A 17,525-nucleotide genomic window follows, 5' to 3' on the forward strand; every position below is an offset into this window, starting at 1 on the left:
ATCTTTTTAGTTTCCTGAGGGGGAATAGGCTTTGTCATGCCCTCTTCACGACTGTCTTGGTGTGTTTGGACCAATCTAGTTTGTTGTTGATGTGGACACCAAGGAATTTGAAGCTCTCAACCTGCTCCACTACAGCCCCGTCAATTAGAATGGGGACGTGCTCGGTGCTCCTTTTCCGGTAGTCCACAATCATCTCCTTAGTCTTGGTTACGTTGAGAGATATGTTGTTATTCTGGCACCACCCGGCTAGATCTCTGACCTCCTCCCTATAGGCTGTCTCGTCGTTGTCGGTGATCAGGCCTACCACTGTTGTGTCGTCAGCAAACTTAATGATTTCAGTACTCTGATCCTTTCATTGGGTGGTTTCTCTGGGGGCCTGCTGTTTGTGTCCAGCGAGCCACTCTCTCTCTCCTTTCCCGGGGGGAGAAATAACTCGTGTTCTGATTGTATAACATTTTTGTATAACAATCCAATTGCTGGGAAAGCACAGCTTTCCTGTTGTCACAGATGGAGAGAAGATGTTCTCAGCTTTCTGTAGGTATACCTTGTTTCATTCTGTTGAGACATTTTCGTTGGCCTAATTAAGTTCCAACTGTAATGTTGTGTTTGCTGCAATATTCTACCCGTATTTTCCATAATAAAGATTACAAACTTTTGTGAAGGTTTGGTGTGGTGTAGTTATTAGCCGATTCTACTTCAGGCCTGTGGTAATGAAGGCAGTGCACCCTCCAAATGACTCTGACAGTTGAACTTGAGGTGTGGAAGAATGTTTTAGGGCTACCAGAGTTACTCCTATAATCTAACAATATAATGCTTATCTTTGTAAAAAAATATTCAAATTGAAAATTGACGAATTAGCCTCCTTCTGTACGCCTATATCTGTATAGCAGACGCAGTAGCCTATCTGACAAGGATAAATCAATGAATGTTGGTGTCTTAGCATGTCGCCGGGCATATCTCTCTCTCTCTCTCTCTCTCTCTCTCTCTCTGGGGCAAGGCCTTAAATTCTCTTCCTTTATTTTATAAAACAATATATTAATACAGTAGAAGCTTAAGCCAGCCTAAGCATGAAATGCCCTGATGCATTTAGTGCTCAAATCTCTTGACAGCTGAACCGTGAGGTGGACAATTATTGTTTTAGGAAAGTAAAATACCAATAACACAATAGGCTATGAAGTTGTGCATACGCTACCGATCAAGGAATAGTGTTTTTGTCATTAGTTACGCTAACGATCAAGGAATAGTGTTTTTGTCATTAGTTATAGGCTGTTTTTAAGGACACGGCTAAATGTGCCTCTTCTGACAATGGTAAGAAACAATCTAGCTGGTTGAGTTTTATCAAAATCTTGCTTTAGTGTGAAGGGCACTGTCAAATCAAATACAATCAAATCAAATGTTATTTGTCACATGCGCCAAATACAACAGGTGTAGTAGACCTTACAGTGAAATGCTTACTTACAAGCCCTTAACCAACAATGCAGTTTTAAGAAAATCCGCCAAAAAGTAAGAGATAAGAATAACAAATCATTAAAGAGCAGCAGTAAATAACACTAGCGGGGCTATATACAGGGGGCACCGGTACAGAGTCAATGTGTCAATGTGGGGGGCACCAGTGTCGAGGTAATTGAGGTAATTATGTACACGTACAGTCGTAGCCGGAAGTTTGCATACACCTTAGCCAAATACATTCAAACTCAGTTTTTCACAATTCCTGATATTTAATCCTAGTAAAAATGTCCTGTCTTTGGTCAGTTAGGATCACCACTTTATTTTAATAATGTGAAATTTCAAAATGATAGTAGAGAGAATGATTTATTTCAGCTTTTACTTCTTTCATCACATACCCAGTGGGTCAGAAGTTTACGCACACTCAATTAGAATTTGGTAGCATTGCCTTTAAATTGTTTAACTTGGGTCAAATGTTTCTGGTAGCCTTCCACAAGCTTCCCATAATAAGTTGGGAGAATTTTGGCCCATTCCTCCTAGCTAATTGGCATCATTTGAGTCAATTGGAGGTGTACCTGTGGATGTATTTCAAGGCCCACCTTCAAACTCAGTGTCTCTTTGCTTGACATCATGGGGAAATCAAAAGTTATCAGCCAAGACCTCAGAAAAAACATTGTAGACCTCCACAAGTCTGGTTCATCCTTGGGAGCAATTTCCAAACGCCTGAAGGTACCACGTTCATCTGTACAAACAATAGTACGCAAGTATAAACACCATGGGACCACACAGCCGTCATACCGCTCAGGTAGGAGATGCGTTCTGTCTCCTAGAGATGAACGTATTTTGGTGAGAAAAGTGCAAATCAATCCCAGAACAACAGCAAAGGACCGTGTGAAGATGCTGGAGGAAACAGGTACAAAAGTATCTATATCCACAGTAAAACGAGTCCTATATCGACATAACCTGAAAGGCCGCTCAGCAGGGAAGAAGCCACTGCTCCAAAACCGCCATAAAAAAGCCAGACTACGGTTTGCAACTGTACATGGGGACAAAGATCGTACTTTTTGGAGAAATGTCCTCTGGTCTGATGAAACAAAAATAGAACTGTTCGGCCATAATGACCATTGTTATGTTTGGAGGAAAATTGGGGATGCTTGCAAGGCAAAGAACACCATCCCAACCGTGAAGCATGGGGGTGGCAGCATTATGTTGTGGGGGTGCTTTGCTGCAGGAGGGACTGGTGCACTTCACAAAATAGATGGCATCATGAGGCTGGAAAATTATGTGGATATATTGAATTTATTTATATATAATATTACATTTCTGACCCACTGGGAATGTTAAAATAAAGCGGTGATACTACAGACAGGGAATTTTTACTTGGATTAAATTTCAGGAATTGTGGAAAACTGAGTTTAAATGTATTTGGCTAAGGTGTATGTAAACTTCTGACTTCAACTGTATGTAAACTTCCGACTTCAACTGTAGGTAGAGTTATTAAAGTGGCTATGCATAGATAATAACAGAGAGTAGCAGCAGCATTGGGGTGGGGGGCAATGCCAGTAGTCTGGGTAGCCATTTGATTAGCTGTTCAGGAGTCTTATGGCTTGGGGGTAGAAGCTGGTCCTGGATGGCAGGAAGCTTGGCGCCGGTGATGTACTGGGTCGTACGCACTACCTTCTCTAGTGCCTTGCGGTCGGAGGCTGAGCAGTTGCCATACCAGGCAGTGATGCAACCCGTCAGGATGGTCTTGATGGTGCAGCTGTAGAACCTTTTGAGGATCTGAGGACCCATGCCAAATCATTTCAGTCTCCTGAGGGGGAATAGGTTTTGTCGCGCCCTCTTCACAACTGTCTTGGTGTGCTTGAACCATGTTAGTTTGTTGGTGATGTGGACCCAAAGGAACTTGAAGCTTTCAACCTGCTCCACTACAGCCCCATCGTTGAGAATGGGGACGTGCTCGGTCCTCCTTTTCCTGTAGTCCACAATCATCTCCTTTGTCTTGATTACGTTGAGGGAGAGGTTGTTGTCCTTGCACCACAAGGTCAGGTCTCTGACCTCCTCCCTATTGGCTGTCTCATCGTTGTCGGTGATCAGGCCTACCACCTACAGATTTTGTTTTAAATCTTCTTCTTTTTTCACGAGTCCTCGTGATAGTCTGAGAGGAGGAAAGATGTGCAAGGAGGTAGAACTTGACCCCTGACCAGCACATCATTCAGTAGCACTGGTCTCTGACCTTCGACTTTTTATGTCCACTGTTTTATTTATGGTTCTATTGTACTATACAACACTCCTGATCCAAAAGTAGGCCAACCATGCCAGAGATAGGATTGCCACTTCACCTAAATTTGAATGAACATTACCTCATGATAAATGTCTGGACAATGTGGGACTTTTCATTTCTGAAAACCCAGATGAAAACCTTTTTCAATGGAGATTCTCTATTTGAAATGCTTGTTAGTCCACGTCGAGTAGGCTTCATCTAGGTCTAAGAAACAAGGCCTGTACATTCTAAATACCATTATCACTACGATGTACCTGTTTAAGCTGGAAGACAGAGCACGGTTATCTTTTCTTTAAAAACAACTAAACCTTTAGAATGATTCAATTCCCTAAAGAGGGGAAGATTTTACAGCTGCACAATTTTTTTACTATAAATTATTTTTGCTGCAGTCTCAGAGCAAGAGATCTAACTAACCTGGATAAATAAAGGTTGAATAAAGAAAATGTTTTTTTTTTTTGTTACAGCTTAGTTACCTTTTTGTCATCATGAGAGGCTGGATCGGGGTTTTTGTTTCTGTTCGGCTGCTTGCTCGTATTCTATTCATGCTGTGGCTCATGAATTTTACAACTTGACAACATGAAAATATGTTATTCACTTGTATGTTGTCCTGAAACTGTATCTCAGTCCTTGTGTACATAGATGTCCTGTCGTCCTTTTATGTTGATAGCTCACTCCCGCCCTGTTCATTTCTTCAGCTACCTTCAGATTCAATTCCTCAAAGATATGTTTCTTCAAGTCCTTTTTTTGCTGTAACAAAAACAGTATGTCACTGCGTTTAAAAAGTGAATAAAATAAGAAAAAAAAGAAAAAAAAGATTGAAGGTAGTGTGAGAAATGCTAAAATAGAACAACATGCCTCATAAAATGTTATCCTATGATACCACGGTATGAACTAAGCTGAGGATGGAGTTAAGCAGGAGTGACGTATATCACGGTTGTTCTAGCGTTAGAGATACAGCGATGAGGGAGGGATGTGATTGGGTGGAGGTAGCAGACAAGTTGTAAAGCAGTGTTTTAAAGAGGGCCAACCTCCCCGCAGGAGTAAGATATTGACCTGAGCACAAGAGATCCAACCCCCCTCACCTGTCAATATTGGGATGAACTGAGAAAATACAATCAGGTAGAGACCCTGGTATGGACGACTAGAGGCCATGGATCCTGCCACTGCAGACAATGTAAATATACTATATTCATATATCCTCATATATGCTGTTGAATAATCAAACAACTTTGACAATAACGATGTGCAATGTTGGTTTTGATACAATGATACATTATGTAAAGGTGCTCAACAGTAGCCATGCAGGGTTTGGTATACACATGCATTTGGCCACTTAAGAATATCTACTGTATTCCAACTGCAATAAATGATTGATACTGATAATATCCATGGTACTCATTGAAAGCATGTTGAACTTTAACCTTTTGGATGTTTTAATACATGCTTTTCAGTGTTTTGTTGGTCTTTGTTTTTTTCTAGCTTGGTGAAATATTATGTTAAAGCGGCAATCAGGCTGGTTCCACCAGGCTAGTTTTTTTCATCATCCTGTGTGCAATTAAACTACAAAATAGTGCAGATATTTCTTAAGTTCCATTTGTTTTGAAATAATGTGCTTTGTGAAACAAGCAGGAGTTTGAAAAATATATATATTTCCACTCTCTGAACATTTATGGAATGGATGTTTTATTTATTAATTGAAACCATTATCATGATTATTATAATAGTAATCCAATTGGTTCGTCTTCTACAGTATATTACATTTTGTTGCATTGTGAAGTATGGTATGTTTAATGCTCAGAGAGCAATTGAGGTGCAACCATGGATGCTGTGTAAACACGTGTAGTTAAACAATGCTCTCATAACAAGATAGACTACTCAATAGCCACTTTTTTTCTCTCATCGTTTTCACTATGATTGATTACGATTCACTACGATTTTTAGAATAAAAAATGTTCCCAATCATGGAATCTCACTTCTGTGAAAAGTGAAATCATTATACGCCTACTGCACCAAGTTTAAGGAAATAAAATGTAGTGTATTTTTGGGAGCAGGCAAATAAAAATGGAAAAAGTGATAAAGATCTGTCTGTCTTTCTAAATGAATGTGATACGTAAGTGGAATGGTATGGCCTTTCCAGACATCGTCACGGTCCTAATAAAGTAAGCTCTTCGATGTCAGGGCGAGAGACAACATATCAATATAGGTGTAATGGTTACATCTTAATGTCCTGTGTCATTGAAATATTACTCAAGACATGCCCGAACACTGCGCCACCCACATTGCTAAAAATAGCATTTATGGTGTTATCTACCAATTAGACATGGAAATAAGGTCCTTTGTAACTATAAGAAAAATCTGCTGTTTCATTTGTTCATTTTGAGCTCTACAGCTTAGTGTGTACTCTTTAAAAAAAACAACAGCTGTCAAACATGTGAATCGCTAGGAAGATTATTTATCACCGGCTCCATTAAAAATAGTGTCAGATAGTAATGGTTTTATTGCCCAATGTAAGCAATGCAGAGACAGAAACCGAAGAAGATGAAAACAAGGCAGAAAATGCAATCAGTCAGTACCCCAACTGAGGAACAAACAACCACTTATATCAGATGGTACATCATTTGTCACGGGTAGTAGAATACAGAACACAAGTCAATGATTTGTATGAATAGACATTTGGATGCTGTAAGCCTACTAAGTCATCTCTTCCTGTCCTGTCTGTGTCGCAGTTGAGGAATGTAGTTAGGTTCTATGCGGCAGAGGCTACAGGGCCCGGGGCCAGCTGTCGGTGAGAAGTGTAGGAGAGGGGAGTGGAGGGCCATTACATGGCTGGAGCCTTTGGTCATCGTGCATGGCGGCATGGAGTCATAGAGTTAGTGCCACTCAGATTTCACCTGCTGACTGACTGGAGGCGATGGCAGCCAAATGCATCTCACTCACTCCCGTGGATTTCTCAGCTCACCCCTTCCTTCTTCCCTCACCCCTTCCTTCTCTGCCAGCCAGGCCGTGACAGGAAACCTTGCCCTGTGGCGGGGGCAGGCGAGTCACCCAGGCTAGAACATGATCTCATTCCTTGCCGGCTCCAAACACATATAAAATGTTGAACCGAGGCCCGCAACCGTAGAGCACAGACAGTTGACACTGGTCATTGACTGGAGATTTGAGCTACCACATATACTTGACAAATGATGATGGGTATTCTACGAGTACAAGAGCTGGTAGGTCTTTACGTCTTTATCTCTTTTTCAAAATCCAGAGGCTTTCATTGTGGATTTCACAAAATAACCACAGTTGCAAAGAATAGAGGGTTGAAATTAGGTTGAAATCTAGCAACCTTTCGGTTACTGGCCCAAAGCTCTAACCACTAGGCTACCTGCTGCCCTTCTATCACAGACGCCAATGTGCATGGGGGGCACAGGACAAACAGAATTGTCTCAGTTGCTCACATATTCCTAATAGTCTTGTTTTTCTTATTCAAGGTTTCCAGCAAGAAATGTGAGGGCAAAGAATCCAGAGATGTGCAGTCCTCAGAGGGAGAATACGAGACATCCATCAACCAGGAGAAACAAGAGGACCTGAGATCTCACAAGGACAGCCTGGCTGACACCGATGCCCCCATGAATTTAAATGTAAGTCAAATACTCTCTTAGCGTCGTTAGTACAATGCCAGCAAACCTGTTAAGTGTTTCAGACCTAATGATTATGTGTTGAATAGACAGACATAAGGTTTTGCAGTTGGAATCTTGGTTGGGCAATTGTCTGAATTTGTTGTAGTAGCTATGACACTAACTTCAAATAAATCTGAAATCAAAAAGTGTAATCACAGATTACAATCATGGCTCGTAGCGTTTAATCCTCAATTGGGAAGCCGTTTTATAGAAGTGCAAGATGTATAATATCTCTCTATTTGAAATGTTTGGTTGGCAGGTAGACAAATCTGGCCATCTGCGGTTAGAGACAATTGATGACCTCCAGATTATGCTGCAACTGAGGAAGTCGAGAAAGAGAGCGAGAAGAGTACAAGTTCGCAAGCCACCACCCTCACCCGAGACTGTGGTAAGACAGGCCTACTTGCTGAGTAGGGTGATAAGGTATCTAATTTGAGACATAGGAATAGAGGCAATTTACTTCAAGATTTGACCCTTCATAAGACAAATAATTACTAAGTAACTGCTACGTTCAGCTAAATCACCTTCTCTCTTTCCAGCCTTACTATGTGGATGAGGTGGACTTTTTCAAGGCCTGCGAGGAGAACAAACTGCCATTGATCGAGAAGTATCTGGAAAAATCAGGAGACGTCAATGCTTGTGACAATGTGAGTGTTTAGATAATACCAACCAACCTGAAGTTTGCCAACGCACCTCAGCTGTGTCATCACTACGTGTGTTGTAATGCAATGTGTCCTGCTTCCTCTGCCTTTACAGTTCAGACGTACAGGCCTGCACAGAGCTTGCACACAGGGACACGTGGTCGTTGTGAAGAGGCTACTGGAGGCTGGAGCTTTAATTGAGAACAAAGACATGGTACTTTAAATAGAAGAACTCCAAATAACTGCAGGTCCACAGGAGCCAAGCTCTTGGCAATATATTGCACAGTCTTTGATCCTATACTGTAAAATCATTTGGAGTGTTGATGAGAAAGGAATAGATAAAAACAAGGGATTGCTTGTCTATCTTTAGCTGGATACCACTGCTGTCCATTGTGCCTGCCGAGGAGGAAGCATGCTTGTGTTAGAAGTGCTGCTCAACCACGATGGCAGCTTCTCTGCCAGGGATAAGGTAAGCCTACAGAACACTCAGCTAGCAATCCGGACTCGGATCTGAGAGTATGTTCAATGTGATTTATCCTTAAATGTTTCCGTGTCCCTAAGCTACGCAGCACTCCCCTTCACGTTGCAGTGAGAACCGGACACTATGAATGCGCTGAACATCTCGTCCACTGTGGAGCGGACATCAATGCCAAAGACAGAGTGAGCTATTCTCATTCAGTATAGGAATTCATTTTTTATTTTACCTTTAACTAGGCAATTCAGTTAAGAATAAATGTTTATTTAAACCTTTGCTTTGATAGACAGTATAAACACCTTAAAATCTGATCAGAAATATGAAACACCAATGGGTCTTTAACCATAAGAGGTTTTATATTCACACAGGAAGGAGATACCCCCATGCACGATGCAGTAAGACTGAACAGATTCAAAATCATCCAACTACTTCTGCTTCATGGAGCCAATCCAAAACTCAAGAATTGCGTAAGTTCTTGACTAACATGGCCAGCAAACTTGTTACCTCAATCTATCATAGTATAGAATGTGGTATTTTGTTTGAATAACACAATGATTTAAAAATGACTTATTTGCGCGTAAGGCTTACATGTATCATGTATTCAGAGAATCAAACTAGTGATAGCTGCAAAATTCTCTGAAGCTGGACTCACATCTCCCTCACCAGCTGTCAGAGCAGCTCACAGATCACTGCACCTGTACATAGCCCATCTGTAAACAGCCCATCTATCTACCCACCTCATCCCCATACTGTATTTATTTATCTTGCTCCTTTGCACCCCAGTATCTCTACTTGCACATTCATCTTCTGCACATCTACCACTCCAGTGTTTAATTGCTATATTGTAATTACTTCCCCACCATGGCCTATTTATTGCCTTAACTTACCTCATTTGCACTCACTGTATATAGACTTTTTATTTTATTTTGTTCTACTGTATTATTGACTGTATGTTTTATTTACTCCATGTGTAACTGTGTTGTTGTATGTGTCGAATTGCTATGCTTTTTCTTGGCCAGGTCGCAGTTGCAAATGAGAACTTGTTCTCAACTAGCCGGCAGGGTAGCCTAGTGGTTAGAGCGTTGGACTAGTAACCGGAAGGTTGTGAGTTCAAACCCCCAAGTTGACAAGGTACAAATCTGAATCTGTTGTTCTGCCCCTGAACAGGCAGTTAACCCACTGTTCCCTAGGCTGTCATTGAAAATAAGAATGTGTTCTTAACTGACTTGCTTGGTTAAATAAAGGTTAAATTAAATTTAAAAAAATAGCAAAGGTGACAAGATTGATACATAACCCCAGTGCCATCTTGTGGTGATACATAAGATTGCACTTGAGTTCATCTTTTTTTTTTAATTGAACCTTTAACTAGGCGAGTCGGTTAAAGAACAAACTCTTATTTACAATGACGGCCTATTCCAGCCAACGCTGGGCCAATTGTGCTCCGCCCTACAGGACTCCCAATCACGGCCAGATGTGATGCAGCCTGGATTCAAACCAGGGACTGCAGTGACACCTCTCGCACTGAGATGCAGTGCCTTAGACCGCTGCGCCACTCGGAAGCGAAATAAATAAGGCCCTTCACATTTTAGTCATCTAGCAGAAGCCCATACCTAGAGCAATTGAGGAAAACATACGATTGAAATATTTAATATATCTTTGTTTTTCTCCAACACAGGAGGGGAAGTCACCATTGGATAGCACTCTGGAGTGGCAGAGTGGGGCTAAATCCATTCTCAGCAACTTCAAGGATGATGCAAAAACTCCAGTCAAGTAAAGTCCAGTTCAGTTCAATTGCATTTTAAATAGGTCTCAAACTCAGAATAAGAAGATAAAAGCAAATGCTAACCCAGTTCCTTTGTGGAGAGACTAACTTTCACAACTACTCAGTCGATTATGGCGATACCACTTCCAAGGTTTCATTAAACGGAGGCTGACTTCAAGACTGAAAGTCATTTCTTGCTAACCAGTAGAAGTTTGGGGTGAAAAAATGAAGTAACTTTGCATTTGCTTGTAAGGATGTTTGTTTCTTTATAGGCAGCTTATTGGAGGTCGGAGATGCTCAAGAAGGTTGAAACGGTTGACAAATAACTATATGGGGAAAGAGAAAGTTTGGAAATTGTAGTTGTGACTTGACTATGACATCAGCATGACTATAATATGCATTCAGTTACATACTAAATTGTAGTTTAATTGTTGAAAAAAATATTTTGAATCAATACATTCTTCATTTCTCTTTAATATAAAATGACAGTGATCTGGTGGCTTCAAACTGATTTTGTGCTAGTCAGTGAGAACACAGGATTTTTTAATTCTTGTGTGATTCTAATGCACTTCCTGAAGTCATTTTAATTGTTCTACTACATGTTTACCGTTAGCATTTTGCTTGTCATTTTACATTACGTTATGAAATAAACAGTATTGCCGTTGTCATCCGAATTTGTTTGCTTTGTCTAAAAGGAACAAGCATCATCATTGTTGCTAATACATGACAAACTATACGACCACTGAGCAGTTACTAGAAAACGGTATTCATAAAAATACATTTACATAAACACTTTCTTTATCCATAAAGAAAAAAGTATTACGATTCAAACAAGTTATTACATTCTACTGCGCCATTTCAATCTTAGCCCTCTTTGACACTGGAACATCCTCTTCCTCCTGTCTCTCAGTCAAAGGTCGCTCATTCTTCATAGAGTGTACTATCCCCAAGGCAGTCTTTCTCGTTTCTGTAATGACAACACTGTATATTCATTGATTTTTATTGTGCCACAAACACAGCTTTGAGAATGATAAGACAAGTAATAAATGTAGTTCAATGACACTGTTACATGATAATAACACTCACATTCCATGGATAGGCTACTCTCACTTGGCCTTTTAACCAAGTGTACATACCTGCCTGGCATATAACATTTTACACAATGTATTCAACTGCTCGAGCAATGTGTAAATGGCAGTATATGTACCTCCATGTAAGTGGACAGCTCGACAGTTGGTTGAGATCGCAGCTTTGCCATCTTCATCTGACAGGCCAAACAGTAGGCCCCTGGACACCATTCAGGATAATAGCAGTGACACAGTTTGGCCTCATCACACCTGCATATAGTCTATCTGTAATACTGTACCATATTAGAGTCGCATACATCAAGTACTGTACCAGGTAGGTAATGTTTTAAGAGAGGATACAAATTGGCAATGTCATAGGGTCCTCTCAACTCAAGGGGCTGATTGAACAAAACACACATTTACAGTGGTATGGTTAATTTCAGTAAGATGTTAAAACCGGTATGTTCAATGCTCATGGTATGAATGGTATCCAAGTGGGTAATATACCTTTTCTGCCCCACTGGTCACAATTACGTTCTGTAAAAAAAAAAAAAAAACATTGCTGTTACACAGACTGTGTGAAAATGGAAGGTTGATTGACAGGTGAAGTGAAGTTGAACCATGTTGGGTCTATTTACCTTGCCTTTGCACGCCTCCATGAGATTTAGAGCATTTGCGATGGTGTGTCTTCTCATGGTGGAGCCTCGGATTGCAGGTGTGTAACGTATCTCAAAAAACACACCCCTTTCAATTGCCTGAAACAAGCACAACTTGCATTACCACCTGTACATTACTTGGAAATGGCCAAGCAATCTCTTCATTCAAATACACAGAGAGCAATGGTCTCACCCCATTGACTGAAGATCTTTTGAAAAAAAAGGGCTGTTTTTCTGTCGCTGCTACACAGATGATGTCAATAGTAAATTCCATGCAGGCTGCCTATTGAAACAAAGAGAAGACCGACACAAGCAGAATGTCATCCATACATTTCCAGTGTAGTCAACAATAATAGAGTACTTATTGTTGACGGTGGTGAAAAAAAGTACTTACATGAAACAACTTCTCCGTTTTAGGATAGGCAGCCACTAAGTCATAGGCTTTGTACTCTCTTAATGGTTTCTGGGAAAGGATAAATTACATTAGTCCCATTTCACAAATTATGCAATATGAATACTGTCAGCAAAATGCTCAAACTTCTACTGTGTATTGGACTTACAAAGTGTGCTGCCCTTGAGGCCACAACTGTCAGTCGGTTCAACACCTTGATTGGTCTGGATTTACCCTGTACAAAATCAGGGGGACATAATGCCTTCAGAAAAGTATTCATACCCCTTGACTTATTCCAGTGTGTTATAGCCCGAAATCAAAATTGATTAAATATTTTTTTCTATCTCATCCATCTACACACAATAGCAGCCCGTAATGACAAGTTGAAAACATGTTTCTATCAATTTTTGCAAACATATTGAAAATGAAATGTCTCATTTGGGGCGGCAGGGTAGCCTAGTGGTTAGAGCGTTGGACTAGTAACCGGAAGGTTGCAAGTTCAAACCCCTGAGTTGACAAGGTACAAATCTGTCGTTCTGCCCCTGAACAGGCAGTTAACCCACTGTTCCTAGGCTGTCACTGAAAATAAGAATTTGTTCTTAACTGACTTGCCTGGTTAAATAAAGGTAAAATTTGGCAGCGATTACAGCTGTGTGTCTTTCTGGGTAAGTCTCTAAGAGCTTTGCACACCTGGATAGTACAATATTTGCACATTATTATTTTAAATATTCTTTAAGCGCTGTCAAGTTGGTTGTTGATCATTGCTAGACAGCTATTTTCAAGTCTTGCCAATGTGTTTACAGTTATTGTCCTGCTGAAAGGTGAATTTGTCTCCCAGAGTCTGTTGGAAAGCAGACAATTAGGTTATCCTTTAAGATTTTGCATGTGCTTAGCTATATTCCTTTTATTTTTAATCGCAAAACACTCCCTAGTCCTTGCCGATGACAAGCATACCCATACCATGATGCGGCCACCATCATGCTTGAAAATATGAAGAGTGGTACTCAGTGATGTGTTGTTTGCACCAAACATAACGCGTTATATTCAGGACATAAAGTACAATTCTTGCAGTTATACTTTAGTGCCTTATTGCAAATAGGATGCATGTTTTGTAACATTTGTATTCCTTCTTTTCACTCTGTCATTTAGGCTAGTATTGTGGAGTCACTACAATGTTGATCCATCCTCAGTTTTCACCGATCACAGCCATTAAACTCAAATGGTGTTAAAGTCACCATTGGCCTCATGGTGGAATCTCTGAGAGGTTGCTTCCTCTCCGGCAACTGAGTTAGGAAGGATGCCTGTATCTTGTAGTGACTGGGTGATTGATACACCAGCCAAAATGTAATAGTAACTTCACCGTGCTCAACAGGATATTCAATCACAGTTTTTTTTTTTTTAACTCATCTACCAATAGGTGCCCTTCTTTACAAGGCATTAAAAAAGCCTCCCTGGTCTTAGTGGTTGAATCTGTTTGAAATTGCCTGCTCGACTGAGGAACTTTACAGATAAATGTGTGGGGTACAGAGATGAGGTAGTCATTCAAAAATCACGTTAAACAATATTATTGCAACTTGTGAATTGTTAAGCAAATGTTTACTCCTGAACTTATTTAGGCTTGCCATAAAAGGGTTGAATACTCAAGACATTTCCACTTTTCATGTTCTTTTTGTATAAATTGTGAAAAACAAATTCACCCTGACATTATGGGGAATTGTGTGTAGGCCAGTGACATCTTTTTAATCCGTTTCAAATTCAAGCAGCAAAACAACAAAATGTGTAAAAAGTCAACGGGTGTGAATACTTTCTGAACGCACTGTAATTATGGATCATGGATAAATGGGATAGCTAGCTTCAATATTACATAATGTAGTAACATTATTACTACACCACATTACCTGCACTATGGGAAATGTTTCAAACAGCTCGGAGACACACGTCGGTTTGCCAATTTCCTGTAAACATACGCAAACAAAAAGGGTGAAATTTCAATCAATGGGATATGTACAAAGAAAGCCCTCAACTTCATGATTAGCCATAACAGGGTACAATCAGTAGCCTACCTGCTTATTTTGTTCCAAATCAACCACATAATTGATGGCAACTGTGGAGTATCCAACTGAGACATGAAAATATCAATGGATTAGTACAAATCAATCAAGACATAGTTTAGCTAACTCCTGTCCATCGCAACAACTGTTGTCAGTAATTCCATTGACCCGCACTTGAAGTTAGCAACGAAAGACGATTTAAATATCTTTGAAGTTTGTGCTAGCTAAACAGTTTTGCAAATGTAACAAGATAAAATATAGTTACGATGAGCTGCTGTTTCAATAACACTCTGAAGTCGTTTCTTATCGGTTGTGTAGCTAATATTCAAGTCCATGAACACAGCCATGTTTCCACGTGAGTTGACCCGAAATGCCTTATGGGACAAGAAGTTGTTTTTCTCTCGCATCTGGTTGTTGGATACAAGGCAAGCTCTCTGATTGGTTCAGTAATGTATCAGATTATAGTTTAAATGAACTTGAACAAATTGACTTTGAATCCAATACATTTCAAAATTCTCTTTAATATAAAAGAAAATGTCACAAAACAATTGTCTACAAATATGGAGCATGTATCCATAAAATGCTAATTACATAAACACATTCTCTTTCCATAAATAAACAGTTTCAAAATCAAAACAAGCTACCACTTTACACAGTATTAGCAATCTACACAGTCTCAATCTTAGCCCTCTTTGAAGCTGGAGCATGCTCTTCCTCCTGTCTCTCAGTCAACGGCTGGTCTTTCTTCATAGTGTGTACGATACCCAAGGCAGTCTTTCTGGTTTCTGTAATGACAACATGGAACATAAATTGGTTCTCTTGTGCCGCCCACAAATATTGATTTGAGACTGATACCCAAGTAATAAATGTAGTTAAATGACACATTGTGTTACAATTGTGTTATAATCACAACATTCACATTCCATGGATGGGCTACTAACTTGCCCTTTAAACCATCGACTCCCTGAGCTGATAAGGTAAAAATCTGTAGTTCTGCCCCTGAACAAGGCAGTTAACCCACTGTTCCCCAGGTAGGCAGTCATTGTAAATAAGAATTTGTTTTTAACTGACTTGCCTAGTTAAATAAAAAAGATACATGGCATGACACAATGTATTAAATTGATCGACAAATGCGTAAAAGAATGCGGCCTATTTACCTCCATGTAAGTGGACAGCTCGACAGTTGGTTGAGATAGCAGCTTTGCCATCTCCTTCTGAAAGCCCAAACAGAAGGCCTCTGGACACCATTCAGGATAATAGCAGTAACACGGGTTAACCGGGTTAACCTCATCACACCTGCATATAGTATGTACCATATTCTAGTAGTCTACATCAAGTAGGTAGGTAATGTTTTATGAAAGGATACAAATTGGCAATGTCGTAGGGTCCTCTCAACTCAAGGGGCTGAATGAGAGAAAAAACTGGTTCAAGGTTCATTGCAGAAAGATATTAACATGATTGGTATCTAAGAGGGTAAGACAATATCTCATTTTTATCTTACCTTTTCTGCCCCACTGGTCACAATTACATTCTGTTTGAAAAAAAGAAACATTGCTGTTACACGCACTGTTTGAAAATGGTAGGTGGATTAACAGGTGAACAATAAACCATGAGGAGTTGATATACCTTCCCTTTGCACGTCTCCATGAGACTGATGGCATTTGCGATGGTGTATCTTCTCATGGTGGAGTCTCGAATAGCAGGTGTGTAACTTATCTCAAAGAACACGCCTCTTTCAATTGCCTTACACAAGCACAAGTAATATCACTTTTACTACATAAAAATAATTCAGTCCAACCAAAAGAAACAGGTCGTAGGCAAGTCTTCAAATCACTACAAAGTATGTTGTTAATTCAAATACTGAGAAGTATAGATAATTACCCCATTTATTGGAGATCTTTTGAAAAAGAAGGGTTGTTTTTCTATCACTGCTACACAGATGATGTCAACATCAAATGTCATGCAGGCTGCCTATTGAAACAAGTAGAAGGCCAAAGTTAGCAGAAGGTCATCCTATTATCAACATACATTGTCAGTAGCGGATGGTAATATACAGTGATAATGATCCTGAACAAAATTACTAACATGAAACAACTTCTCTGTTGTAGGATAGACAGCCACTAAGTCATAGGCTTTGTACTCTGCATTTGGTCTCTGGAAAGGGATAGATGTAACGTTAGTTATTTGAAAAATTGTGCAATATGAATACTGTCAGCAAATGCTCAAACTTCTACAGTATATCAGACTCACAAAGTGTGATGGGTCAGAGGCCACAACTGTCAATCGGTTTAACACCTTGATTGGTCTGGATTTACCCTGTGCAAAAGGAAGGGGATATTACCTATTATTTCGATTCCCAATGCATGGAGAAACGGGATAGGTAACATCATGAAAAAGAATTACATTATGTATCAACATTATTATTATGCCACATTACCTGCACTATGGGAAATGTATCAAACAGCTCTAAGACACACTTTGGTTTGCCAATTTCCTGTAAACATAAGCAAACAAACGTTAAGGGTCAGGAATAGTTCTCTTGACTTCATGAGTCATAAACTGGGAACACTGAGGAACTTACCTGTTTCTTTTGTTGCAAATCAACAACATAATTGATGGCAACTGTAGAGTATCCAACTGAAACATGAAAGCATTAGCTACTTGATAAGCAAATCAATCAAGATATATTGTAGCTTGCTCTGGTCCATATTACATATATGGCTGCCTAGGCTAGAAGTTAGCAAAGACGATTCAGCGAATGTGAAGTTTGGGCTACAGTAGCTAAACAGTTTGCAAATATAAACAAGCTTAAACAGCTATTTGCGGTGAGCTGCTAGCCAGTTAGCCAAGTTGAGAGCCATGGTCTTCTTTACGAGGTTAGTGGAAGCTAAGCTAAACAGTTTTGCAAATGTGAACAAGATAAACATAGTTACGGTGCGCTGCTGTTTCAATAACACTCCGAAGTCGTTTCTTGTCGGTTGTGTAGGTAATATTCAAGTCCATGAACACAGCCATGTTTCCGTGTGTAAAATGTTAAACGTGCATGTGGATGGTGCGTTAACAGAATGCCTTATGGGACATGTTGTA

The 17,525-nt window shown here is 39.9% G+C and overlaps 3 protein-coding genes across 8 annotated transcripts; 1 reads left to right on the top strand and 2 right to left on the bottom strand.

Moving 5' to 3' along the window:
• The first annotated feature begins 4,797 nt into the window (after nucleotides 1-4,797).
• LOC109870459 (ankyrin repeat domain-containing protein 1-like) lies at nucleotides 4,798-10,939 on the top strand. 3 transcript variants are annotated; one of them, XM_020460974.2, is made up of 10 exons: nucleotides 4,798-4,904; nucleotides 7,207-7,356; nucleotides 7,655-7,783; nucleotides 7,935-8,042; nucleotides 8,152-8,250; nucleotides 8,407-8,505; nucleotides 8,598-8,696; nucleotides 8,880-8,978; nucleotides 10,187-10,281; nucleotides 10,546-10,939. In XM_020460974.2, the coding sequence occupies exons 1-10, from the start codon at nucleotides 4,881-4,883 to the stop codon at nucleotides 10,631-10,633; spliced, it is 990 nt and encodes a 329-aa protein (XP_020316563.1). In that variant the 5' UTR covers nucleotides 4,798-4,880; the 3' UTR covers nucleotides 10,634-10,939. The 3 variants fall into 3 exon arrangements, with proteins under 3 accessions (XP_020316563.1, XP_020316565.1, XP_020316562.1); XM_020460973.2 differs by lacking the exon at nucleotides 4,798-4,904 and adding an exon at nucleotides 6,821-6,945; XM_020460976.2 differs by having other exon boundaries at nucleotides 10,187-10,939.
• LOC109870460 (ribonuclease P protein subunit p30-like) lies at nucleotides 10,515-14,858 on the bottom strand. Of its 4 annotated transcripts, XM_020460978.2 has the most exons (12): nucleotides 14,704-14,841; nucleotides 14,451-14,506; nucleotides 14,286-14,342; nucleotides 12,557-12,622; nucleotides 12,391-12,459; nucleotides 12,190-12,279; nucleotides 11,979-12,095; nucleotides 11,848-11,877; nucleotides 11,701-11,738; nucleotides 11,481-11,560; nucleotides 11,116-11,240; nucleotides 10,515-10,599 (listed from the first exon to the last, which is right to left on the bottom strand). In XM_020460978.2, exons 1-11 carry the CDS (start codon nucleotides 14,783-14,785, stop codon nucleotides 11,119-11,121), a joined length of 807 nt encoding a protein of 268 aa, XP_020316567.1. In that variant the 5' UTR covers nucleotides 14,786-14,841; the 3' UTR covers nucleotides 10,515-10,599; nucleotides 11,116-11,118. The 4 variants fall into 4 exon arrangements, 3 of the variants coding, with proteins under 3 accessions (XP_020316567.1, XP_020316566.1, XP_020316568.2); XM_020460977.2 differs by lacking the exon at nucleotides 10,515-10,599 and having other exon boundaries at nucleotides 10,728-11,240; nucleotides 14,704-14,835; XM_020460979.2 differs by lacking the exon at nucleotides 10,515-10,599 and having other exon boundaries at nucleotides 10,730-11,254; nucleotides 14,704-14,858.
• Nucleotides 14,859-14,939: 81 nt separating this feature from the next.
• Nucleotides 14,940-17,512, bottom strand: rpp30 (ribonuclease P/MRP 30 subunit). Its single transcript, XM_020460589.2, has 11 exons — nucleotides 17,372-17,512; nucleotides 17,020-17,075; nucleotides 16,876-16,932; nucleotides 16,689-16,754; nucleotides 16,524-16,592; nucleotides 16,320-16,409; nucleotides 16,065-16,181; nucleotides 15,940-15,969; nucleotides 15,805-15,842; nucleotides 15,596-15,675; nucleotides 14,940-15,223 (listed from the first exon to the last, which is right to left on the bottom strand). The coding sequence occupies exons 1-11, from the start codon at nucleotides 17,451-17,453 to the stop codon at nucleotides 15,105-15,107; spliced, it is 804 nt and encodes a 267-aa protein (XP_020316178.1). The 5' UTR covers nucleotides 17,454-17,512; the 3' UTR covers nucleotides 14,940-15,104.
• Nucleotides 17,513-17,525: the final 13 nt, after the last annotated feature.

The sequence above is a fragment of the Oncorhynchus kisutch genome, linkage group LG25 (assembly GCF_002021735.2).
Source record: "Oncorhynchus kisutch isolate 150728-3 linkage group LG25, Okis_V2, whole genome shotgun sequence".
Classification (NCBI taxonomy): Eukaryota; Metazoa; Chordata; class Actinopteri; order Salmoniformes; family Salmonidae; genus Oncorhynchus; species Oncorhynchus kisutch.

What these genes read in the sequence shown, in the direction of transcription:
- LOC109870459 (XM_020460973.2), top strand. Translation starts at nt 6,913, where the DNA reads ATGATGATGGGTATTCTACGAGTACAAGAGCTG. An exon ending in CACCCTCACCCGAGACTGTG is followed by an intron (nt 7,784 to 7,934) that starts GTAAGACAGGCC and finishes CTCTCTTTCCAG; the next exon opens with CCTTACTATGTGGATGAGGT. An exon ending in ACGTCAATGCTTGTGACAAT is followed by an intron (nt 8,043 to 8,151) that starts GTGAGTGTTTAG and finishes CTGCCTTTACAG; the next exon opens with TTCAGACGTACAGGCCTGCA.
- LOC109870460 (XM_020460978.2), bottom strand. Translation starts at nt 14,785, where the DNA reads ATGGCTGTGTTCATGGACTTGAATATTAGCTACACAACCGATAAGAAA. An exon ending in TGACCAGTGGGGCAGAAAAG is followed by an intron (nt 11,739 to 11,847) that starts GTATATTACCCA and finishes TTGTTCAATCAG; the next exon opens with CCCCTTGAGTTGAGAGGACC. An exon ending in AGCTGTCCACTTACATGGAG is followed by an intron (nt 11,241 to 11,480) that starts GTACATATACTG and finishes TTGTCATTACAG; the next exon opens with AAACGAGAAAGACTGCCTTG.
- rpp30 (XM_020460589.2), bottom strand. Translation starts at nt 17,453, where the DNA reads ATGGCTGTGTTCATGGACTTGAATATTACCTACACAACCGACAAGAAA. An exon ending in CCTCTGACCCATCACACTTT is followed by an intron (nt 16,593 to 16,688) that starts GTGAGTCTGATA and finishes ATCCCTTTCCAG; the next exon opens with AGACCAAATGCAGAGTACAA. An exon ending in TGGAGACGTGCAAAGGGAAG is followed by an intron (nt 15,970 to 16,064) that starts GTATATCAACTC and finishes TTTTTCAAACAG; the next exon opens with AATGTAATTGTGACCAGTGG.